Consider the following 27,003-nt stretch of genomic DNA (forward strand, 5'->3'; position numbering starts at 1 on the left):
AGAGCATATTTTATTGTCTTGAAAACGGCTGACTTTCTGACTTGTTAACAAATGAGAAAACAATGTACTCCAAGTAGTTAAAGCATTGATTTTTAATTTATTTATTAAACTTTGATTTTGTTTATTTATAAATTTATCAATTAAGACACGAATATAATTTAATATTTACATAACCATTTAAAGCTTTGAAAAATCTGTTTGATTGCATTTATCAAGAAAATCTAAAATTTCACATTTTTTTTTCAATCTTGATGAATGTTTTGAAGCTGAATCATCATTTTATAAACCAAGTTTATAAGTCAAACAAAACAGAGGACAGAGCCTGCATCTCAGTGTTCTTATGAACACTTCCACACTGAAAGCTTACTGTACCAATGACCATTTTTGCTTGCGTATATCGTGTGGCAGGAACGAAGATACTCTATGCTCTGGGAAGTCGAGAAAATTTCCAACCCGAAAAGATCCTCGACCGGTGGGATTCGAACCCACGACCCTCAGCTTGATCATGCTGAATAGCTCCGCGTTTACCACTACGGCTATATGGGCCCCGTAAAGATCCCCCTCCCCCCTAAATAGCTACGTCATTTATGGATGACCCCTTACATTTCTTCCTGACATATTTAACACAACCGCATAGCTTACTAATTTTGCTTCTAATGATCAGCAAAAAATAATAAACTTGAACACAATTCACGTTTGCAGCTGAAATTTAAATTAAAAGTTCATATGGAGACTGGTATGCCTTTATTTTTCAATATGGGACTGCACCAACTTCATATTTTCCAATACATTTTCAAACAATGTGTGTTTATTTTTATATGCATAATAAAATGCAGATTAAAATAAGTTTTATTGCACTCATTCGATAACTGTCAAGCAATGATACATAGTTTTGACATCATGAATGCTCTAAAGCATGACTTTAAATCGACAATATGTTGAGCATTATTATTATAAGTAAATTTTCTGGGATGTAGAAAAAATATTGTTCGGAAAAGATCTTCACGAGTTTTATATAGTTATGCGGCTTGGCAAACCTCTGAACGAACACCAACACCAAAAAATCCACTTAAGGGTTGAAGAAATCATTTCGTGACGCGTTCACCATTATTTTGCGATTATGTTGTGCACATAAGTTTTTTTGAGAATTATTATTTATGTATATCAATTCCAAAAATATGGAAAATCTGGCTTTGGTGTTAAATGTTGAGTGCGATAATTAAACCTTATTGTAATTTCTGTAAATTCCAGTTAGGTACTATTGCATCTTCTTTACAAAAAAAAAATATAACGGTAAATGTAAATGACTGCTAATAAGAGCGGTTTTAAATTTAAAAAAAAGTTTGAAATTCCAATCCCCATATCTTTCTTAGGGGTCGTCCATAAACCACGTGAACATTTTTCCTGACTTTTCAGTCACCTCCTCCCCCCTCGTGCTTTTGTGTGGTTTTGACGAATAACCCCCCGCTCGCCCAATGATCATGTGTTTCATTTGTTTATGAATGAAACAGAAATTTGAAAAATGGGAGAAGAGATATTTATGAATTGGTTTGCTATTACTAAGCGAAATGTGAGATTATAGTGTGACAAACTTCTGCAAAAATCCCTAACAAAATTAGCTCAAAAAGATTTGTTTCTACTGCAGTGTTCCTTATTATTGTTTGAGGAATTAGTTTTCACTTAGAGATAATTTTGTATTAACATTACAGTACTAACATGTGGGGAACATTTTTTTTTTCAAATTTTGTCATAGTAATTTCCATAGAAATCTTAATCGTCTTCTAATCGTTGTTGGTAAAGAAGATATGAAATATTGAATTTTAAATTTTTTTTTTAATTTGAACCATCCGACTGCTAATGAAACCTTTCAGGTTTAGTTGATGGTGGAATTTTCTTTGAAACACAAATGGGTGGACCGTGGTCTTTGGCTAGATACCCCCTCCCCGCTAAATGATAACATAGTTTATCAACGGCCTCTATTTTGATATGTAATTGTTAAAAGAATTACGGTAATCCAGTTTGCTGTATGCACACTTAGATGTTTGATTACAATATTACATCGTCAAATGAATCGAATCCCACAAACCCTGGGTCTCCTACTTCGAGGAGTCTCATACCGTCCCCAACCATGCGACTAATAGGAAACCAAAATGTAAAGAAATGAAAAGTAAATCAATCAGCAAACGTCAACGATAAAATTCTGCTTATAAAACGCCCGACTGTTATAGTCAAGTGTGTTTATTTGTTTCCCCCTAATATATTACCCAATCCAACACGCACGGCATGAAATTCTATTTCCACTGCAAATGTATAAGTCATTGCCGATAATAAAGATATACAAACATATAGATTTTGACTCTGGTATAAGTAAGAAATTCCCGCAGCACCGCGTTGGTACTTTAAATATATTTATAGAACATATCATCTCACCCCTTCTCGCACTTGGCTGTCCAACGGGTGTTGTATTTTGCTCCTCTTGCAGGTTGTCCTCCGTGACAAGATGGTTCCATGTTGTGTGATGTAGAGAACTGCACACATGAGAATTTGTGATAGGCGAGTGGTGTAGGTTTATGTTTATGGATCCGAAGGTTGCGGTTTCGAATCCAGTTGCTGTTATTATTTTTTTGTTTTTCATATTTTGGTGTCTAAGGCAAATTTCTTGTGGCGGAGCCTTGGGGCAATCGGGTATATGGGGTAGCTAACAAGGGAAGGTCACGATGTGTTACATGGGGTTTTCAACCGGACTATTTTTGTTGGATTCAACATGTCGAAATATGTGAAACCCCAAAGCCTTTCGGGTGAAGAGCCAGGGAGATGTAGTATGTTGTTAACAAAATGTCAATAAAATCTTAAATTTGTTTTACCAAATTAGGATGATAGTGTTGTCTAACACAGATCACCTAGATATAAGAAATGAATGTAATGTTTGGAATGATACTAATAAAGAAATTAAAAAAAAACATGTACATCGTAATGTCCTGAATGGCTTCAACGGATGACGCATGAATTTGGATACTAGGTTCAAATAATGACTTATTCAGTAGGTACAAGAATGTTAACACTTTTGACCGGGTTAAATCCACTCGATAAAGGCAATATATACATTACTTAGAAAAGAGATAACTTAACTTTATATAAAATGAGTAGTAGAAAATCGGTAAAATAGAATGGTGTTTGATTTTCGATGATGTTATTACTTTCAATAAAAGTAACATTGTTGCTAAATAAATAACTTTACTCAAGAAAATTGTTTTAAAAAGAACAAAATGTTCATTATTTATGTGTGATTTTTTGTGTATTCATACACTAACAAATGAGGCCATTTGAAATCACAGATCTGACTGTTATTTTTTTAGTTTCAGTTCAGTCATTTAAAACGACAATATTTTCACTTGTCCCACTAGTTTCCAAAATTTTCAATATTTACCTTGAACTTTGGCACAAACATTAAATTTAAATATAGCATAGATTTAGTAGGAAACAATCTGAAAAATATAGTAGATCTTATTCATTTTATTTTTTTTAAGAACCCTCTCTATACGATTTCCTTTACCCATTTGTCACACGGTACCTTATTTCGATAGTCACTCAAGCGAAATGATTATCTAAATACAGGGACCGGAATCTATTATGATAATTCGCCACAAGAAATCGGGTTGGATTTCATAAATTTGCCTGAAGAACCAAAAAATAAAAATAAAATAAACACTCGCGCTTATTCAGAATTGAACCAAGGACCTCCCGATTCATAAACCAGTACTAACTCCACGAACCTATCGACGGCTCGATGGGAGAAGTGACAAAAGCAATATATAAAGCGTTTTATATTGCAATATTCATTCCATTCCTCTGACATGTCCACCATCCATTTGCCGCGTGACCATTTGCCTAAGTGTGCGTTTCCGATGCCATCATTCGGCTTCGGATTGGTTGTGCAATTGTGTGGGTCGGGCGTAAACATTTAGATTGCTCGAATTTTCAAGTCCAATGTGCTCGATTTCAATTGACGGGTTCGCCCGTCTACGCTTAGGAGGCGAATCTTACCATCAATAGGTGGATTTAGCACCTAAGAAGGCTAGGAGGGAAATCCGCCATCCGAATTATTTTGGGTGTACCATTCCCAGCACTGGTTACCTCGTTGTAAAAAAGTTCTTCAAAAAAAAAAGGGTCCTTCATATATTGCCCTGGTGGGAAGGCAGAAAACTATAAGAAGAAGTCTAAGAAGAGGCCTCGATGTTATTCAAAATAATGAGTGGGCTTTCAACCTGTGAAATATGTCAATATTAATTTCTTGTACATGCGGCCTTCGTTATATTCGGGAAGCACCAATATTGCCCGCAAGATCATTTACACTGAGGATAACTGGCAAAATAAGTTGATAAAACAACAACATAATAGAAGATCCACTCGAATTTAAAATCTTATTCACATAGAATGACGTATGTGAAAACCTAACAGAAACCGAGCAATATGATTCCACCTCAAACTCAAGACGAATCGAAGCCATACCTCCAATTTACAAGATTTGTTTAGAGAATCAGACAGCGTCAGAGCTGAACATATGATCGCTTAGTCATCATCAACGAGTGACTAATCGATCAAGTTTTCAGCTCTTTCAGTCTATTTATTTTCTATTTCAAATGTTATATGTGACTACAAATGATTTAAATCTATTTTATTTTTTAGATACTCTCTGTTACCGGTTCAATTTTTAAAATTTTCATAAGCTATATGTTGAACACAACAACAACAACATCTATGTTCATGTTCCATAATCCATGTTCAAAAATGGTGTTTGCAAAATTGTCAATCTTCAAGATCATGATTTAAAAATGAACATGCTTAGAAGTATAAACAGAAGGAGATAGATTATTTAGCTGTAGAATTCTCAATTCTTCAGCTTCGTTAGTTTGTAGCTTCTTCTGAGAATGAAATACGCATCTGTTCCAAGCGTTATGAATCGTTATTTTCAATATCTCCCATTTTAGCATCTTTGCTCACCCCCGTCTACCTCCTAAAGACAGTTTTACGAGTTTTTTTTTCGGACCCCCGCCACCCTGGACCTGAAAGTCTGGCGATTTTACCCACTTTCATAATCAAATCACTAATCTAGATGTTTAAAATGAACATTTAGACGAATTTGACGATGTGTAGAACTTAAAGTATGAATTTATTTTTTAACTTTTTTTTCCATTGCTTATTCTGAATTTATTAAATGTGCAAGTCGACACATCGACGATAAACCATTCGTATATGAAGACTGGATACGAGCTAGCTTGCTTATTCGGGCACGTTATGATATTTCACTTTATCAGTATATTTTACTCAAAACGTCTCTCATAAACTAGTACCGTAATCCGGGGTAACATTGATCAGCGGGGTAAAATTGATCGCAATGACCCTCTTCGTAAAAAGCTCGAATCAACATTTATTGATAAAATATTTTCTATGCATGAACGGTGATTCTCTTTCTTCTGTTCATGAGCTAATAAACAATAAGGTTTTTGAGAAAATTAGTTGTGTTCATGCGTAAATTTTTCAACTTTTGTAAACAATGATTTTCATGATTATGGATGACACCATGAAAGAATCATGTCTCACATGAGTTCTGAAAACGATATGAGCAAGAGAAATGCGGTTGTTACTAAAAATGACATCGCCGAAAACGATTCCGTTGTCAAAACTTTCATAAATATGTTCAATAAAACATAATTCACAAATTATTATAAAGTGTGAAGAATTTCCTTAGGAAATTGCCTACCTTTAGGCGTATTCCACAATCCAAGGTGTTTTTAATTTTAAAATAACTCAAAAAGTAAATGACTTGTAAGAGTTTGGCCTTTATATTCGGCTTCAGGGACCATGATTTTAGTAAGTAATGATATTTTCAATATTACTGAACGATGTTTTCATGGTGTGATCAATGTTACCCCATATCAGCTAAACCAAAAACTCACTTAAAACATTTTTTTAAACATGCTTTAAACTTTTAGAAAACAAATAACAGTACATAGACACGAGCAGTGGGTGGCAGTACTTGTTTTAAAAATATAAAATTTGCAACACATGCATTTTCAAATCAAATGTTTAAGAAATATTCAAAAAAATGATCAATGTTACCCCGGATTACGGTATAAGTTTAAACACAATGAAATATATCATCTGAAAATTGCATTCATCAGGTTGTTCATATTGTTATCAAAACCGTGAACCTTTCCATAACTATAAGGTTATTATTATTTTTCTTCCCAAGCAGGTAACCAGCAGCTTTTGAATACAAACATCTAGTATAGTTGTGACTGGCAAAATATTCCTTAGTTTAGCTTCAAAGGAATGATCCTTTGCATAAGTAAACAAAATCTGGTGTACATTTTCCCTAGTTATGTGGTTGATTGCAATTTGTGATATAAATTATGTTAAATGCAGCGTAGTCAGTAATTCGTTTTATGGGTTCAGAATGTCTGCACACCTTAACTAACATTCATGCTTTGGTTTGAACCTCCTCGCATTTACGGTGTACGGTTGCGTAGTCGCGAATCGATTGATCTTTACCTTGCCGTTTCGCTCTAGTCATCCATTCATGTTTTATATCACAAATAGCTTTCGGATTCGATCGAACGTTTTCAATCTCTTCATATAACAGTTTTGTAGGCAACGAATATTATACATAAGCTTATTGTAACTGTAATTTATTTTCTAATTAATATATGATTGTTTTTTGATTTTTCTTCCGCATGCTTTTTGTCCGTTGTGGTAAATAAATTGCAATAAAATGTTCAAAATACACACGTACTACTACTTATTTCTTCTACTGCTACTACCACTACCACTACTACTACCACTTTGCAGTGATAATACCGGGAGTAGTCCTAAAGAATCCTTCACATACTCACCAAAATCCCCACCAATGCAATTACATTCCCCTCCAATCACCAATCGTCCAATCTTAATGCCTTACGGTGCTACTGATGATGGTAGTGTTAATAATAGATCTCAACAAATTCTTAGAGCTGGACCAAGCCATAATGACCGGCGAAATAACATGAGTATGCAGGATAGAAACCGGCATACTAATAGTGCATCAACCTTGGATCGTCATTCGGTACGCATTTTCCCTGTACATGAAATATTTCAGAAACATATTTGAGTTTTCATTGTAGACTTTTCAGAATCATTTCGAAGGGCCGTCGAATTCTACCAGAGGATCAGATTTGCATTTGGATACCAGATCGGTCCTGTCGATAGATTCGATGCGAAATAGCCGAGAGAATAACAGGGAACGCATCAGTCCGCCATATCATCAGGGTAGTAGTTCACATGCGAACAATAACCAAACACCAAGTCCATCGTACAACTCAGACGGGAACAACGGAATCAAATCTGATAGTCCTTCACGTAAAAGACGTCGTGTGTCCAGAATGCCTAGTCAATCTCCGCCGGCCATATGGGACCATCGAAGGTCCCCGAGAAACAACAATAATCATCACAACAATCACCATAACCATCAACCGCAGCAGCAATTGCAGCAACCGCCTCACATGAGCCAACATCATCAAAATCAACACAACCATTTGCACCTGCCTCAGCATCAATCCGGCCCGGTGCCATTACAACAGGGTAGTCCACCGTTACGTAGACCAAGATTCCGTGAACAACCTCGTCCATGGGAGCCAATGCCGCAGGTTTTCCAACAACCGTCTCCGCCTCAACCACAGCACCAGCATCCCTCACTGATGGTTGATATCAACCAAGTTCCTGTCAGCCTTCCATTAGGTCACCACGAGCAACTGTGGACATACTCTGCTGGACCACACATTTCCATTTGCTCAGGTCATCCAGCAGCACCGCATATTCCACCTTGCCAGGTAATGTTAAGCTTTAAAATTGTAGTTATACAAATCCTAACATATTTTGCTATTCAAGGTTCATGGAGTCTACTCACAACCCTTTGCTCAAACTTGTAATATTGGAGGACACTTCGGAGCGTTTGCATCGTCCCCTGCTGCACTTGCTGTGCCTCATCCGCATCCACATCCACATCAACATCCGCAGCCACACCAAGCGCACTATCAGCATCCTCACTTAGCGCAACAGGTAAATTTCACACCAATAATAATTTCATTTAGCAGCATTTTTAAAAATCAAATGGGTTTCAATATACATATAACCTGTACGTTATATTATCGTGGGTCACAAAAAGGGATCGTACGCCGGGGTCATGGTCTCGGTGCGTATTGCGGAAAGAGACTATTGATTATCCATCGTACTCGGGCATGGCGACTTTTTTTTGGAGATGCTGTGATACCGTCCCTTTTATTTATTTTTCTGATTATGAAAATTTATTGGCTTTTTCGGTGAACGCGATACTGTGCATTGCGCGATTATTTATCGCGACGGCGATCTTCAAAACATCTTAGAATGCTTGTAAACGTCGCAAATACTTAAAATTGTTTTGGTGTCTTCTGCACGACTATTCCTGATTATCCAAGGCGTGATCGCGAAGAAGACACCAAAACGATTTAAAGTAGGTAACTGTGACGATCTACAAGCGTATTTTTTTTTAGATCGCTGGCGCATAACGAAAGTAATGAAATGAAATGATGGATAAAATCGCAAGCGAGCGACGAGGGAATTGAATAGAAGTTAATTAATTAATTTGATAATTAAAAGAGGCCAATACTGCCTATAACTGCATATTTGTAACATTCGACAAAAGTAGGCATTGAGTAAATGGGATACCATTTTGTGCATTTAATGGCAGTATGGAAGGAAACTAAAATTTCTAAAAAATAGCAGAAACTCAAAAGTGCTTATTTGAGGCTGATATTTTGTACAACTCATATTGCATTCTAGGTGAATAGTCAGAAAATAATTCTGATAGAAATTTGATTGCTATGACATTACTAGGCTCATTTATAATCTCAATGTGACTGTTATGCGATTATAATTTCCAATGTGACAAAACAACTTGGTTTTTTTTTTTCGAATTTTTTAGAACAATATCACAGATTTTAGTAAGTTGATCGAAAGTATGTATCATTTGATGGCTCTCCATGGTATTAACTCCAATTTGTCAAAAATGTCAAATGTGACTGTTATGCAGTTATGGGCAGCATATGTGTGAACAACAAAATCGAAACGACAAATTGTTTTCTAACGTCCTGGTCTTGTAGCCTAGAACTGTTAACTATATTGTTCGGCGTATATTACAGTTATATCGAACCTTAACATATTTTTGTAGTTTTATGCGAATGTCACATTACTTATTGCATTTTTCACGCATCGTCTAGCATACCCCTAATTTTCCCAAGTGATCCTAATTGAACTGAAGTTAGATTTCTTTGCCAATTGGATTCTATGTCTACATGGTTTATTTACCGCATAACTTTATGATTATGAAAATTTATTGGCTTTTTTTCGCGGATTGCGTGAAAAATCGAATAAGTAACTTGACTTTCATTTCATCATCTTCGAAAATACGCCCACGAACAATAGAACCGTGATATATGCCGAACAATATTGTTAACAAATTTTTGCCTGTCTAGTGTTAGTAGCGAATAACGCTACAACATCTAGCTGTTCAAAAGCAGGACATAAGGCAACAATTTGTCGTTTCGATTGTGTTGTTCACACATAAGGCCCACTTTTAGTGTTCAACTTCTATTCATTTCTCCCGTCGCTAGCATGCGATTCTTTCCATCTTTTCATTTCATTACTTTTGTTACTCCCTTTTATTCTGAGTATAAGTATTGCGTTCACCGAAAAAAGCCAATAAATTTTCATAACCATTAATTCATGCGGTGATTCAACCTTGTACATATATTATTTATTTTTCGAGAACTAACTCTGCCTTTCTGAACGCCCTAATAAACATATTATTAAAATACAATAGATATTATTGAAAAAATACCATATTTTCCAACAGGTTAATCATAAAACAAAACGTAAATTTTACAATTCATTTCCGATCTATGCTAGCAGCAATCGTGTTTAAGGCTAAGTAGCCCGTCATTGGGGGCCCAGATAGCCGAAGCGGTAAACGCGCAGCCATTCAGCAAGACCAAGCTGAGGGTCGTGGGTTCGAATCCCATCGGTCGAGGATCTTTTCGGGTTGGAAATTTTCTCGACTTCCCAGGGCATAGAGTATCTTCGTACCTGCCACACGATATACGCATGCAAAAATGGTCATTGGCACAGTAAGCTCTCAGTTAATAACTGTGGAAGTGCTCATAAGAACACTAAGCTGAGAAGCAGGTTCGTCCCAGTGGGGACGTAATGCCAGAAAGAAGAAGAAGAAGCCCGTCATTCGGTTTGGGAGCCTTGTTGATATTCCAGATTGTAATTTCAAAGTGATAAAACTCAGTCATCTTAAGTAATATTGATTCATAAAAGTATCACTACTTGAGCTTACATATAGAAAATATGCTGATACATTTTCAGCAATGTCAGTGCAAAACCTAGTGATTTTCTTTAATTCGCAATCGTGGGACGGTTTGGCCACAATCATCGATGCCCTCTACAAATTTCAATGACGGCCTACTTCGCCTTAAAAGTTTTTGCTAATTCATATTGCGTTTGTTGTTGGAATACCTGATTATGACGTCGAGCTGCTCATTCACCTGCATTTTTGTGACGTAGGGTAGTTTCTGATCGAGTAGCAAAATTTAAGCTTTTGAATAAGCTTCGATTCAATTTTGCTTTAATTGTAATGCTGTAACATTTATCAGATCATATTTGAATTTACGCACGCAAGAGGTAGCTGTTAATGGCAAACTTATTAGTCCATTCGCAATCACAATTCTTTTTGGCGTACTCTTAGTGTTCTATCTACTGTGCATTCTAGAATGAATCTTCCTAATACAAATATTTGCATATGATGAGCAACTTTATTCCTGTGCGGCTTTGTGATAGTGATTTAGAAAGCATAGCAGTGCCGATAAATTTCGATCTTAAGCGTGTTCAAGAACGGTCTGAGAAAATCTTCTTCCTATAAATACATCTACAACAAAGGCTATGTATTTTCTAGGTAACAGGGTCGTTCACCTTAACCTAATTTGTTGGTCACGATAAGATCATCCAATATGGTGACAAGCCTTCTATGCTAGGAGTGGTTTTTCAAAATAATCTTGAATAATTCTTTCCAATCTCTAAGATTGCCTTTTTTTTAAATAATGTTAGGGAAAACTTTACTCAGAGATATTGACATTTGAAAACAACCATTGTTTCGAAGAAAATCTCTGATAACTCCGCAACCATAGCAGATAGAACAGTAGTTTCATCAGCAAAAAGTTTCAAAAGTTCTCGGAACATAGTTTTTGCGAGAAATTATCGTATAAAAAGTTATCAAGAAAAAAATGATTTTTCAGGTTCATTTTGATTTATTTGCTAAAAAAAATCACGAGAACCATGAGAGATAGAAATTTGTGTTCTTCAGTTGCTCCAAATTAGTTGTTCAAAAACATTGTACATACCTAGAATATTGCAAAGGCCAAAATGCGTCAGCAAAAAAAGTAGTCTGATCTCGTAAACCATGTGGGTCACCCTAATTTCACATCACTAAAAACTGTCTAAGAAATATTGAGAAACTTTTCCGAAAACACCATATATCTTAAACTAAAGGTTTAGGCGCAGACATTTTGTCTTCCTAGATATGGCTGGACTCAAAACTGGTTTGTGACGATCGATGCTACTCGGCCTAGTCCCCGACGGTGGAGCTAGCTTACTTCGGCTACGCGCTTCTTCATGTTTCGATACTGTCCGGTGGAGAGCCGAAGTCGTCCAGCGATTCCGGTTGGAGGATGGCTTCCGGTTCACTGGCGCTCCGACGACTCAAGCAGGTGATACGAGATTTCTACGGCGGCGGAAGATCTCCCGTACCGATGCTATCCGGGCAGATGCCGAAGTCGATCCTGCGATTCCGGTGGTAGGAAGCTTCCGGTTCACAGGCTCCCGACGGTGAACTGGAGCCTATTCCGAAGCTGGCCGGGCAGATGTCGAGGTCGGTCCTGCGATTCCGGCAGAGGGAAACATCCGGTTCACAGGCGCCCCGACGATCATCTGCCGGTGCTTTTTCGTGAATTACTCAGCTAGACCCTGGCGGTGGACTCAGCCTACTCTTACTCGACGATGGACGGCCAAGTGCCAAGGTCGGTTCTGCAATTCTGGTTGGAGGGTGACTTCCAGTTTGTAGGCGCCTCGACGACTTATTACCGATAGTACGCTACGCCCGCTCTACTCGGTCTAGTCTCCGACGGAGGACCTAGCCTACAACGATCGTGACCCGGAGCTCTCTGGTCTTCACACCATCTCCTTTGCAGTAACGACAAAATCTGTGTTATACTCCGGTTCACCGCATTCCAAGTGCTTTTATGCTGGCTCATATTCTACACGATGTTGTTCGAATTTAGGACGCTTACAGTTTGTCACATCATCTCGCTTTGTGTATCCTTGAATTGAAGGCAGTCGAATATAGCATGCTGGACAATGTGGAGACTCTGCGTGTCCTAATCTGTGCAAATATTTCCGGAAGCATCCATGGCTTGGCAGAAACAGGGTCAGGAATAAGTTAACTTCTCCATGTTTTCTGGTCGTCCACACCGACACGTTAGGAATTATCATAATTAGCATTTATTGACTCAAAGTAAAAGGGAGCAAGGAATGTTCACCGAGAAAAGCCAATGAATGCTAATTATGATAATGTCATGCGGTGATAAAACTTTGGAACGTTAGGAATTATTTTGTGGGTCCACCTCATGGGGTAAGACACTCATTAATATTGGTATTAATATCCGTTAATACGGATTAATATATATTATTTTTATGATATCATCGAGATAGCCACGATTTTCCTAAAGACACCTGTCAGAAGTATGTTGAATTTAAGTAAATGTAGGGGGTTTATAAACAAGCGGCAGGGCATCGTGGATTGTATGTCTTGCGGATCTGACGGTATGCAGGAGACAAATTGCATCGGAATCAAGTTGCGGAATAGCCCAGAAATCGTAGAAAGATGTGGGGCATTGATGACAATGAAGCTTCACCGAGTGTGCCAGTCTCTTTCTAGCCAGACAAACAGTGTGGTCTATGTTGCATTTCTCATATATTTTGCTCGATATAGAGAATGAAGGTGAGGATGTTCTAATCACTGAATTTATTAGTGGTAGTATGGGGAATATCGTGGTCTGCAGAGACGTGTCAGGTATAGATTCTGATATTACTTCAACATATATTATGCTTCAGGAACATCTTTTCTTTTCTTTTATTTTGGCTAAAAGGTAATTCTAATCCATTCACTCATCATGATATCATGATCATATGGATCTGAGACGAACTGGCAATAAACACAACTTGTTTTTTTTTTTATATTAATAATCAATTTGCCTTGGCAACTCCGGCAATAGGCAAACAGCAAAACTCCATGTATACTTGATAATATTCTCAATATCAATATTGATATCATTAATAAATAGTAATATTTTAATACTGGATCTAGTGTCCTGCCCCATGGTCCACCTTCCTTTCTCCAATTGTACCTTTCAGTTGAAAAGGTACAAAATACTCATATCTACTTTTAATTCCCGTTATTAGAAATACTGTATAAAGGGGTTTGAAAAAACGTAGAAGAAGATGTTTCATGAATTAATAAATATTACCTTTGCCCTGAACAGCGACCCGAGGGGTTATCTCTCGATGGGTTGGACCATACCGGTGCTTCACCACTACATGTTTCCCCACTTACCGCCGCACACATTCATTCCTCGCCTCAAATGGCCCAGATCTCACCACCGACGCCGATCTACATTTCGACCGAAGTAAGTATACTAGATAGCAATGGATTCGGGCGTTTCAGATGTTTCATATTATTTTCCAAATATCGACCGTGTTGAATATTCTCCAGGGACGTACCGGTCAATTTGAGCTGCTGCACAGAACTGCCCGCCGGGCCATCACTGCTCCCCGCCGGAACTTTACCCGATTCCACTGGCCAGCTCCACCTCCACCGCCCCATCCTCACGCCCATCCGGCGCATCGTCACCCAAGCCTACAGCATCAGACACTTGCCCCGCAGCCCACACAGGTTTCCCTCTCAGCTACACCGTCCGCTTATTCAGGAATTTTGCTGAATTTCCTGTAAGTTAACTTTTGTCCTTTATACAAACTTTCGTAAACTACACATTTTGTTTTTATCTCAGAGCCATGTTCCCGCTGTCGACGTACGGACAACCAGATATGAACTCACCTGACTCCAACGAGACGGAGAACTACGAAGCGTTGCTCAGTTTGGCCGAACGTCTAGGTGAAGCGAAACCGCGTGGTCTAGCTCGACCGGAAATCGATCAACTTCCCAGCTATAAATTCAACGCGGAAACTCATACAGGTATTTGTTCAGCTGATATTGCTCATTCTACTCCAAATTGGACCATCACACATGTTCAGAACAATTCAGAAGAAATGTGATAACTGATTAACTTTCTCAACCACCTAAGCGAATCACTATTAATAAAACGCCAATATACATCAATTTAATAATAAATCTTCGAGCTGTTTAGTAGAATACCTATAAGTAGATGAAATACCCGAATTTAGTACTATACCATTTAATTCCACTAGAGTTTGTATCCTTTGACAGATACGCGTATCTTGACGAGTCTAGTACACGACACTGAAGACGCCCTTACAGTTGAGGTCGAAATACACGTATCTGTCAAAGGATACGAACTCTAGTGGAAATAAATGGTATAGTACTAAATTCGGTTTTTTCATCTACTTCAATTCAATATTGCACCGCAATCACACTTTGGTGGAGTTGCACATTTTTGTAGCGGTCTAATTTGGAGTGAAACCAGCAATTAACTTATTTATTTGATCAATTCAAATGATATTGTTTTGTGATACAGGGGATCAAACGTCTTGTGTGGTGTGCATGTGCGATTTTGAAGCACGTCAAATCTTGCGAGTACTACCGTGCTCGCATGAATTCCACGCAAAATGCGTAGATAAGTGGCTGAGGGTAAGTAAAAAAAACTGTCAGTAATGCTATTCAAATAAACTTCCATTGTAGATAGATGACAAACAATGCAAAAACGGAAATTACAACTAGCTCATACAATGTTTAGATACAGTCAACTCTCCCTTACTCGATATTTCGTATCTCGATATTGAGTTAGAGAACCATAGTAAAAGTTGAATTCATGGCTACCTCGATGGTCCCTTGGAACGCTCTTGCACTGGATTCGTGTTCTGTAACTCGATACCTCCCTAACTCGATTGTCCCTTCAATACCGAGTTATGGAGAACTGACTGTAAATCAACTTAACATCGTATCAGTCAACTTAGTTCAGTCACCTAAACTGCCGTGAATCGCAAGTCAATCCCATCTGCATTTTCGTCAAAAATGAGTTGAGTCCAGTTTTCAACATATCTTCCAATGTTCTTTCAGCTGCAGTAATGAGATAATAAGATTTGCTCTGAAAAAATAGGGAAAAAACAGCAAATCAAATTGTTCCATAATGAAAAGTAATCGCATATCAGATTTCTGCGCCGTGTAACACAAAAATGAACCGTGTTTTGATCATTTTTATATTTTTCTCGGATAGATATCGAAGTGAAAAGCAAATTGTGAAAGTTTCAGTAAGATTTGAACAGGTTCCAATCCTCTGGTTTTTTTTTTGAACATTCGTATGGAAAACAAGTTTGGAAACATCACAACCAATTTTCTAAATGCCTACTTGTTACAGATGCGACTGACTTGCGATTCACGGCATTAAAGTACTGGACAGAATAAAGTACACATTGGCCTTTTTTTTTATAAAAAATAAACAAGTTTGGACGTGTGGGTCTCGGCTTCTAGTAATCCGAATAACATCAAATTTTTACCACAGCGCAGGACTAACTTGAATTTTACAAATTAGAAATTTGTTACAATATAGACAAAAATACAAATGCAAACTTTTCTGTTATTGCAAATTCTCATTTTACTAAAGAACGTACCGCAATTTTTTAAACTATTTTGAAAACGATCATTTTTTTCTGAAAAACTTTGTTCTACAAATTAATTTGTTTTACCAAAAAATAATGAATGAAAAATAAATATTTTATGATTTGTTAGTTAACTTTATTGCTCCAAATGTGGTAATATTAATATTATGGATTACTCAAAATTTTGCCATAAGAGGAGGAGTGCAAAAGTTTGTTTATACAAGGCTGTGAATTTTAATTTGAGCAAGTTTCAAATTTGAAATAATTAAGGCGTGGTAAAAAAAAATTGATGTCAATCGGAGCATTAGAATAGAAGCTGAGATCCAAGCCTTCAAATATAATCAACTTGTAGAGAAAAACGGCCCATGCGTAGGTAATTTATTTTGCCAAGATTTGTAGGATGGGGATATCTTGGATGGGTATGAACGATAATCAATAACTCTTCAATTTCCTCTAAATCTTTTTTATTTTCAATATTTACAGTCGAACCGTACCTGCCCTATCTGTCGTGGGAACGCCTCGGAATATTTTGAGAGTAGCGAAGAACAATAGGCAGTTTCAGCGGTGGCGCCAAACTTTGCAAGAATCGCCAATGCCGATAGTAATAATCGAAGCTTTACCCTCCGTGTTAGAAACGATGTAACACCCTTTTAACAATTTTTCTGCAATAGGATGATGCCGTCGCTTACGTACTGTGACTTGAATACTAAATCTATCGGTAGTGAGAAGAAGCGTAGGATACCAACAACTGCGGCTTATCTATCATTCGAACAGGACAACAATGATAGGGTTGCATTGTGGAGCAAGATATAACAATATTACGTATACGTATTCTTCGTTTTGCGTAGTTTTTTGGCTATCACACGAGTTAATCGGATCGTTTAAAAAATCTACCGACAAAAATGCACCTAACTCAACAAACTACATGTTAATGGTCTACTGTGGGAAGCGTTTATGCACTCGTATTTATGGTTTTCGACAGAGTATGTATTAGAGTTTAACTGGTAAGTTTAAAAATGGGCATAAATAGATTCTATTTTATGGAACCATCAAAAACTTGAACAATATTTGAATAAACGTTGAAACGCCATCGTCTAGCAAGATGCACCAGCCTCGAAAACATTCTCAAGTAGCAATAAAGTAATTTTTGTATCCAGTGAACCGAATTTTTAGAGCAGGGAACTAGTGTGGAAAAGGTTCTAACAAAAGTAATCGTTTGTTCATCTTTCCTTCCTACTAAATAGATAAATTCTAAAACTTTTCTTATATTTTTGGAATATGCTACAGAAAATCAACTACTACAACTAATCGTAAACCAAACCATATGGTGTGAGAAATGATACAACGCATACTGTTTAGCTTTACTTCTGTAATCCATCGGTGTATAGCCCAGCGAAAAAAGTGAGAAATATCAGTGTGATTGAAGCATTAGTTACTTTTTTCAACGATATGGTTTTGAGCGTATCACAACCAACGATTGACAGTAGAATTGCCAAACTTTTTTTTAAAATCAGCACAGATGATTTATATATCAACCCTTTGTGTAGAAATAATCGTTTAAACTAAGTTGGCAATGAAAAATTATTTATGATTAATTTATGAAAGAATTGGTAATTCCGAGTAGATGATCGTTCTTTAAGATAAAAGTGGAAGGTTAAAAAAAAATGAACAAAATTAAATAATTGCATGATCTTAAGGAGGTTTTTCCGTTGAATTGTTTTATCTTTCGACCTACAATATGGATTTTAATTAGAGTTTCACAAAATACATACTAGATTGTTCTTCCATCATTTAGCAATGTTCATAATTTCCGAGTGCACCAATCAAGTTTCAATCTGATCTTTACACTCGCTTACCTGCATTCAGTAACTAATAAGTAGTTTGAAATGTTTTAAGCTTCAAACTGAAGATTCTTGACCAATATGTACGTATTTGAGGTGTGCTATTTCCCTATTGTGATAAAATTGCTGAATATGAATTATACATGTATAATCAAATTTTGTGATGTTTGGAAGCAGATGAGAAAAAAACGAATAGTAGTCGTAGTTTTGAACTATACTTATCGGTCCAATACAATCTCTCGTAGCGTTTCTAATACCAAACACTCGTCTCATCTCATCAAACCAATCCAATGACTGAGTCTATCGTATAAAATGTTACCGTAAACTTCTACGGCTTCAATAGCTTTCCTCTTTGCATAATACTGGACACTCTATTGATTGTAAGGAGTGCAAGAAAAATAGTCGATAAAAGTGGGCGCTAGGAAAATAGTCGAAATAACTTAGATTCAAAAACTAACACCAGAAACGATTTCGAATTTTGATCCAGAAATAATTGTCTTCCCATCAGTCTACTTTCTGTTCTCGGTTGTCAATGATTGTTTCGTTTATTTCAACACTGTGTCAAACTTCGAAAGCGTATCCACCAGAATTGTCTCAATAGCAATATCAGATGAAAACACTAAATATAGAGTACTGTGTGCCATTTTGTACTTTGATAGTTACAATTCAAACACTTACCAGCTTGGACATATGAAGCAAAACAACAAACGAATCAAAATAAGACAAAAATTACAAATATTTTCTAAGATGGTACAGTACTAAGCCGTAGACAAAATACATATATAAATGTGAGGTTAATTTGCCTAGATTTCTTATAAGTGGTATTTCTCTGAAATAATACAGGAATATAGATTTCTATTGTCCAAAACTGCTTGTTGGAAACTAACATAACACAAACTATAGAAATAGCATCAGATTGAATAAAAATGCATAACATAGAGAAACGATTTGGTTTCATTAAAAGTGCAGTATTCAATTCAGAGCGTCATCAATTGAGCGCAAATATGTCAATAGGTGCAGAGCGCGCAGTGAATTCGTGCAGAAGTGAATCGGTCTCGAAACTTTGAGAGAGTGTAGCATTGTTCCAAATCGTCCGCATTACATATCAGTAAGTAAAATTTTTGCTTTCGTTCAAACCTTCTGGGTAACTTTGATAGGCTTTTCCTTTTGTTATTTTACAATCCGCCAAGCTTTGTTTGCCAATTTACTGTAGACAAAATGAAGGTTATAACCCTCTTTCGTGTTTCGTTATTTACTGTCCTTAACAACGATGGGATATCAGAACATAACTTTAAGTTAAGCAATAAGTACAACTATTATATGTAATTGAAATAAATCATTCCTTAGTTTTGTGTTGCTCGGTGTGCAGTATTTTGTAAAAGTGGTAGAATATGTTTAAGTTATCTATTGGCAGTTATGTCTATCAACACGATTAAGCAAGTTGACAATAATTTTATAATAGCCTCCAAAATACCCTCATAAAGCTTCGTTGAATGGAGGAGCGAATCATCTTTGTTTCGATTGGGCTACCTCAGAGGACAGAGAACCATGGTTACCATGCACATGATCATTGTTTTATCATTGTTTTATTGATTTAATTCATCTGACAGCAACAGTCTACATGAATGTGGTTAATTGATAAAAAAAACTAATTAACAAAGACATTCTACAGCACAAAACTACATTAAAAACAGTACATTACATTCTTCTTATTCTATTGCGGAACTTATATGAGGGCTCACCAAACTCAAACGCTGATTCCATCGAAGTAAACACTCTTATAATCGCCGTTAGAGGTTCGTGGTAGCCGTATGATCATGAGTATAAATAACAACGCAGCAATCCCAACATCGCCTCCACATGTGATGAACTTTTTTCAGCAATTCTCGAAGAACCAAGTCGATTCTAGTACACGATACTGAAGACGGCCTTACAGTTGAAATCGAAATACGCGTATCTGTTAAAAGATACAAACTTTAGAAGAATTGAATGGTACAGCACTGAATTTTATGGGGCCCAGATAGCCGTAGCGGTAAACGCGCAGCTATTCAGCATGACCATGCTGAGGGTCGTGGGTTCGAATCCCACTGGTCGAGGATCTTTTCGTAAAGGAAATTTTCTCGATTCCCAGGGCATAGAGTACCTGCCACACGATATACACATGCAAAAATGGTCAATCGGCAAAGAAAGCTCTCAGTTAATAACTGTGGAAGTGCTCATAAGAACACTAATCTGAGAAGCAGGCTTTGTCCCAGTTGGGACGTAACGCCAGAAAGAAGAAGCACTGAATTCGGTTTTTCATTTATTTAAGGTGGTTCATTTAGAATTGGAACATACACAAATTGGAATAATTTTGATATAATTCAACAAAAATTAATTCTGTTTTAACTCAAATGTTGCATTGCTTTTAACCTTCAGAGGAAAAAAAAAAAATCATCCCCTTTTATAAGAAATTGTCGGACTTTTCCCGAAATACGGTTAATTAATTTGCGCACACTATTTTCATCCATATTTTTGACAAGTTCTATTTATACTATTTAGGTTCAGTTCGTCGATGTTTTGGCGATACTTTGATTCGCTCTTAGCTTCCGCTTCATAATAGCCCAAAATCTCTTAATTGGGCTGAGTTGGGGTCAATTAGGTGGGTATCACCTATCATGAAAAAACCTTAAATTCCATCAACACGTGTTCGTTTGAACTTGATGGTACGGAATTTGGCCACATTGCTCTAAATTTGTTCCCTATTTGGTAGTCTGCAGACATGGTATGATCGGAGGCTACGGTACTGCACGGCAAAAAGTTCGGTTTGACCAAATCGCGGTCTCAAATGTTTGGATTTGAATCAATGACCTGACTTTAATCCACAACTGACGGTGCACAGTAACTGCCCGATGCTTCCTTTGTGGCTTGTGATCTGTCAAAATAGTTACTTCGTACTTATTCAATACGAACCACACAGATTTTTTTATAAACCTTACACTTGCAATTTCTATTCCTGATCAAGACATTTTTTTTTAATTTTTGTGCGCAATTATTTCCCTCCTCTCTTCTTCTATGTTGAATCTCTCAGAAGTGCTGCGGAAAAAGTTATGTGATGTTATTATTGTTATAGGGCACACATGGACGGTTCAGCTTCTTAATTGGACCCCTAGAGTCGTTATCAGAACCAAAGATGTTTGTTCCAATTCTAAAGGGCCACACATTACTGTACTGCCCATAACTGCATATCTGTAACATTCGACAAAAGTCAATGCCTTTTTTGTAAATGGAGTACCAAGTGAGCAGTATGGGCAGAAACTATAATTTCTTAAAATTACCGAGAACTCAAAAAACTTTATTTGAGGCTGAAATTTCATGCAGCTCATATCGCATATTGGGTGTCAGAATAGTCAGAAAAAAATGGGATAGAAATTTCATTGTTAATACATTACGAGGCCCATGTGACTGTTATGCAATTACTATTGCCAATGTGACAAAACAACTTGGTATTTTTTCGAGTTTTATAGAACAATCTCAGAGATTTCAGTAAGTGGATCGAAAGTGTCATTTGATGACCCTGCACGGTATTATTTCGAAATAGTAAAAAACGTCTAATGTCACAAACATACAGTTATGGGCAGTATAATGGATATATGAAAATATGCTTAGTTTTCTTAGGCGATTAACTCGGGGATAACTTTGGCTGCGAAGTGAATTAGATCGCCGAAGCTTTATTAGAGCGTCATAATGTTTTACTATAAAATATTACATGATGATTGCTATGAGTATCTCCGTTATTACCAAGCCAGTACATGCCGTACCCCATAGCTGCTGAGATCAATCCGATTCCTAGTTACCGTTATCGGCTTGGCTGAGATGTGGTATTGGTTTGATAATAAAATCAGTCTTCGTTTCCGAAATGGATGGGCTGAACTGTATAGCAGTGATAGCATTTCAACTGTGCTACTATCGTTCCTACTGCGTTGATACTCCGCGTGAGTTTCCACACATTTTAACTTAGCTAAGAGGTTCGATAGATGTAACTGTCATATTTACCACGTTTTCTATGACATGTCGTATATATGATTCGTTTCGGTTAACATTATAATCAGTAATCAGTAATAGTTGTATTTCTTTCCAATTCATTGAATGCAATCGATCAGTTATAATATGAATCTATCAATTATAAATTGCATCGATCAGTAATACTAAAGTAACCTTTGCTTCTTGGATCAGATTAGCCAGTAAATCAGCTAGTTTGGCGGTCGCAGTAATATACAAGTCCACAGCTATGTATGTGATACGAACCTCAAATAATTTATAGGAAATATCTTCAAACAAATCTTTTGGTTACGGTGTTTATTTCTAGTAGCAACATTAACTTTTTTTATTACCAAATGTTTTGAATTTAGTTTTAGTTGTACATAGGTTCCCAAACTTTTAGCACAAATTAATAAGCATTTTCCTTGGATAAAGTACATCTCGGTTTCAGGTTTTAGAATAGAGAAATGTTCATCGTTATCCTTCAAAAATCTACACGTGAGCTGCTTCTGAGCGGCAAATGTTTGGGAAACTTTGTAGTAAAACGTTTATTTTTTCTAGTGTGTCCAATCATCGCATGGATGTACGTTTAAGTTTTGTTTACACTTTAGAATATTTGTTACCACTATTAAAAGCGAAATTGTGATGGAACCGTTATAATTTTCATTTGAATCACGTTCTACAAACTATCTGCATTACCACTTGATCTCTATTTTAAGAAAGCAATTAATATCGTATTACTTGTGCTATAGACATTTATTTCACGCGAGCACATACTTTTCTTTCTGTTGGAGTTGTCTGTTATTTGATTGTTTTAAATCTGATAACTTTACCCTCAACGCTCTTGGTAATAGATTATAACACTGTGAATGCTAGGTTTAGCTTTGTATTGGCAATACTGGAGTTTATATTTCGCTTAAATCCATATGAACCAGATTAGATTTACGTATCCATGTACAACTGTGTCTTTTTTGAGAAATTGTTAATCATAATGTGTTACATTTCCGCTTACCTTAAACATTCCAACGCAACTGACTCGATTTTTCAAACTAAAATGCTTTAATCCCTCTTTTTGTCAAAAACAATTTTTAGTGAAATGGTTTCCATTACTTCATGCATTTTACTCCTAAATGTGATACCAAAAAGTAAATCAATAAATAATAACTTATGTATAACAAACCCATCACTCAGAATATGACCGTTCGCAATAGAAAAGAGCTTGTTGAATCTTATCATCGAAGAAAGACGCGCAGTAAAATCTATTTTGAAAATTGTGAGTAGATGGTTTGCCTCGTTTTACATTGATAGAAGTTTTACTGTAATCCACAAGAAAAGAAAAAAAACCGTTTGCCATTAATATAGATAAGAAACCTTAGGTGTTGTTGTCACTGTACATACCAATTCTAAGTGTTTTAGCCAAATAGAATTTTGATAAGACAAACAAACAGAAACTGATGTAATCTTAACAAAAACAAAAAAGACAATTGAAACGAACAAAAAACAACGGATTGTATATAAGCTAAATCCAAATGCAATAAGACATTTTAGATACTATTAACAAACGTTTTACAATAATAAAAAAGTAACTTCTAGATGCAAGCAACAAGCAAAATGAAACAAAAATAACGACTATTTTGGGTGTGCCTTTTTATACATTGTACAATTTTGAATGTGGCCACATAATTGTATTGAATTGATTAACCATTAACATCTAGAAACTTTGTACTATTCCATGCTCTTACATCACATCAACTTGTTTTAATTCGATTATGATTTGCTTAACCTGTGTAATGAAGCTGCTGTTTTGTTTCCTCTAGTTCTATTATTATTACCTCACTTCCATGCAACGTTCAATGTACACGATATTCTTCTATTATCAATATTCAAAACAAAAGCAGGCGTGAACATAGAAAAATAAACAGGTTTAGTGGTGTAACACGCATGCATGGTGTTTTTTTTCGCGTTGTATAGCAGATCAGTACGAACTAAAATAAACCCAATAAAACCAAACAATAACAAAGAATTATCTAGTGAGAAAATAATTTTTATTATATTTTAACAGTATCAACTATAATTATACACAATAAACGATTATTGTAATAAAATAAGCTTTTTGTACCATTTCCTTATAATAATGTGTTGGTTCTACATCAAGTATTCGAGAAATTTACCACGTGTTTTACATGTTGCTATTTCACCTTCTTTCATCCCTGAATTGCTTCGGTTAATCCCCTGAGAAAACGAAACCGAAACGGAGAAACACTGTTTCATTGAAAGCTCTACGGTTTTGACCCAGGCAAAGTTTTCTATCGTTGATACTTAACCATACATTGTTTCTTCTCCTCTGTGTGTTATTTGTGTAAACTAGACTTAATTTAGCACCAGGGTAATTCAAGTGTGCATCAGAAACTTCTATTGCTTTTTGTGAATAGTTGAGCAACTTTCTTCCATCTTTAGCATGATTTTCTGACTTTCGCATTCGACTTTCGATCCATTGACACACTTTCCGGAAATTTTATTTATTACATTGAATGTCTATTTCATGGAGTACTAAATAAACATACAAATTATTATTAAACATTCGCACAAAACAATTATTTATAATATCCGAAATTCTTTTGCATTCAACATATCCTCAAAGCTGTAAATTTTAAAGCAGTGTTTCACAAACTTGTTAGAGCATCGCCTCCATAAAACCATTTTTTTAACAATTGTCCCCCTTCTGGTACCTATATAAATGGAACTGTAAAAAATACAATAGAATATAAAAACTCGTTGCAAAACATAAATCATAATCATTCCTTTTTTAAATCAGTATTGGCCTTGCTTTTCAACTTAAGAGATAAACCCAACTGAGACTGGATTAGAAAAATCTTGACAATACTGTTTCTTCAACCAATCAGAAGTCAATCGCCATTGGCATATGAATAGAAGGGAGGCAGCGGAGCCAGGCCAGTGTGGTGGTTAAGCGTGCAACAACCGAGAGATTAACCGTCCGGCTGTTGCTCGATTGGTTACAATTAGAACCAGCTTGTTAATGTGTGCGATAAGCGCAATTCCCTTCACTAAAGAAATCCATACATTAACTACAACTCTTATGATGTCTGACAAATTGAAAAAATAGGCAAAATTACTAAAGAAACTTCTTAGATTTCATGGACAATACGTTAGGCGAAAAAATAAATATAGCAGATCTTTTCTAGGAAATTCAACCTGGCTAAGTTTTCTTCAGATAGGGTAAGTGTTCCCTTAGTTGTGGGTGTTCCTATAGTTGCGGTAGTGCCGTTTTCACTGATTTTATTCCATTAGCCACAGAACCGACACTGCCAATCGACGTATTGGCTTGTTTATACACAGAATAGTTGAAAAGAGCGTCCAAATTGCTTGAAAACTGATGAAAAATCACTAAATTTGCTAAAACTGTTCTTGCTTGTACCAATAGTTGCGGTAAAGTGTTCCTATAGTGGAGGATCGCATAAGAAAACAACGGATACCACAACTATAGGAACACAAATTAAAAAAAAATACCGCAACTAAAGGAACAGCGTACCAATAGTGGAGGTATTATTTTTCACTGACATTCCGTGGATTACTGCGATGAGATCATTTTTCTCATTAAGTCAATGGTCGTTAGTTCCCGTTCCAACATCAACATGTGCATTAATTGCGCTTCTTGAATTAAGGTGGTTAAATGAAGTTCAATCGCGCTTAGTACCTCCACTATTGGTACATCTACCCTAGATAAAATAAATTCAAGCTTGTGTTGAAAAGTCCAACGAAATCATTTATAGTTTTTAATTTCAGCAATATAGTTATTTATGCAACAAGTTGCAAAATGATGATTTTTTTAAGCACGAGTTGTACTCGTTAGATAAATACAATGAGTGCTGAAAAAATCGAGTTTTGCAACGAGTTGCATACAACATTTTTTGCTATTACGAAATTAAACACAATTAAACATTTCAACAGAAACCACGTGGGCGTACATCCATGTGTAGTATCATTTCAGTATTATTCAATCGTGTAGGCTGTGACATAGTAGTATTTACGAATGTCACAAATTTTCTTCACATCATACAGATCCACATTCCCTATGGAGGACATCTAAGACAAGACGTGTCAGGTAAAAGTGCAAAAATGAAACCAATTGCCTGTAAAAAAAAAAAACCCCTCATTGGTCCTTTTTGGCAAAGGCCTACTTTCACATCGTTGAGTTGAGTTGCAACAGGGCACTTTGTTGCTAGCCAGGCCGTGTTGCTAGTTCATAAATTAGGGTTTTCACCAAAAGTTTGAACATTTTGCCTGAGATCTTTTTGTTTCAAATCTTTTAAAATTCGATGTCTAGTTTACCTCCTACAATGCTAAAAAAAATAAAAAAAATATTGAAAGCAAAATAATGGTATTTGTTTCAATAACCTCTAAAAATATCGCCGGTTTTTAAAATAAACGTGATTTTTTCAAAAACCTGGCATCCTCTATTGCATTGAATGAATGAAGCGTGCAAAAAACTACCAAATTATGAGCCTTGATATTTAAAGTTGTTCAGAAGATTTGCTTTAAAATGATACTGGTAACACTGGCTTTTGCATCGTCAAGGTTATCGACTGAAAAACAACAGGGCAGTCTTAGTTGAGCTGTCCCGTCCTGTCCTAGGAGGACATAATAGTTACGTACAGTAGCGGGTTCTGCTGCCACCTCTACGAATGCTTGACGATCTGTTGCCAAATTAGTATGGACCAATGCACGAGTTCACTAATTTGACGTTTGAGCGGTGCCGAATTCACTTGTTTCCATGGTCACATAAATAACACGGCACCGCTCAAACGTCAAATAGTGAACTCATGCACAGGTCCATTGTCAGATCGGTCTGAAAATGCAGTTCGCCTAAAATTGATTTTTCACGGTATCCGTGCAAGATACCCTGTTTCGGAAGCAGGGCATAGGGGAAGTGGTGGTAAAATGAACAGGGGTGGTGTAAAATGAACACCGTGCCTTTTACCGAGAAAAAAAAATTCGATAAATTTTTATCACGCACGGACGATTTAGAGCATAAATCTGAGTGTTCGGGTTGATACGTAGGTCAATTGAAGTGAAAATATCAAAGAAAACTAAGATTTTAGAAATCCACGTTTGAAAATTAGAACTGACGTAACTTTTAGCTCGG

The 27,003-nt window shown here is 36.4% G+C and overlaps 1 protein-coding gene across 11 annotated transcripts in view; it reads left to right on the top strand.

The window, feature by feature from the left end:
• Positions 1-19,358, top strand: part of LOC5578458 (RING finger protein 44) — an 80,335-nt gene extending 60,977 nt beyond the window's left edge. For 6 of the 11 annotated variants that reach the window (XM_021854258.1, XM_021854256.1, XM_021854261.1 and 3 more), the window contains 8 exons: positions 6,850-7,102; positions 7,161-7,865; positions 7,924-8,094; positions 13,668-13,811; positions 13,877-14,130; positions 14,193-14,377; positions 14,898-15,010; positions 16,462-19,358. In XM_021854258.1, the coding sequence (XP_021709950.1) occupies positions 6,850-7,102; positions 7,161-7,865; positions 7,924-8,094; positions 13,668-13,811; positions 13,877-14,130; positions 14,193-14,377; positions 14,898-15,010; positions 16,462-16,530 (1,894 nt within the window). In that variant the 3' untranslated portion in view covers positions 16,531-19,358. Of the gene's footprint in view, positions 1-6,137; positions 7,103-7,160; positions 7,866-7,923; positions 8,095-13,667; positions 13,812-13,876; positions 14,131-14,192; positions 14,378-14,897; positions 15,011-16,461 lie in introns of those variants that run through there. The other 5 variants (XM_021854265.1, XM_021854266.1, XM_001656930.2 and 2 more) reach the window with 4 other exon arrangements.
• The last annotated feature ends 7,645 nt before the right edge of the window (positions 19,359-27,003 follow it).

The sequence above is a fragment of the Aedes aegypti genome, chromosome 3 (assembly GCF_002204515.2).
Source record: "Aedes aegypti strain LVP_AGWG chromosome 3, AaegL5.0 Primary Assembly, whole genome shotgun sequence".
Lineage (NCBI taxonomy): Eukaryota > Metazoa > Arthropoda > Insecta > Diptera > Culicidae > Aedes > Aedes aegypti.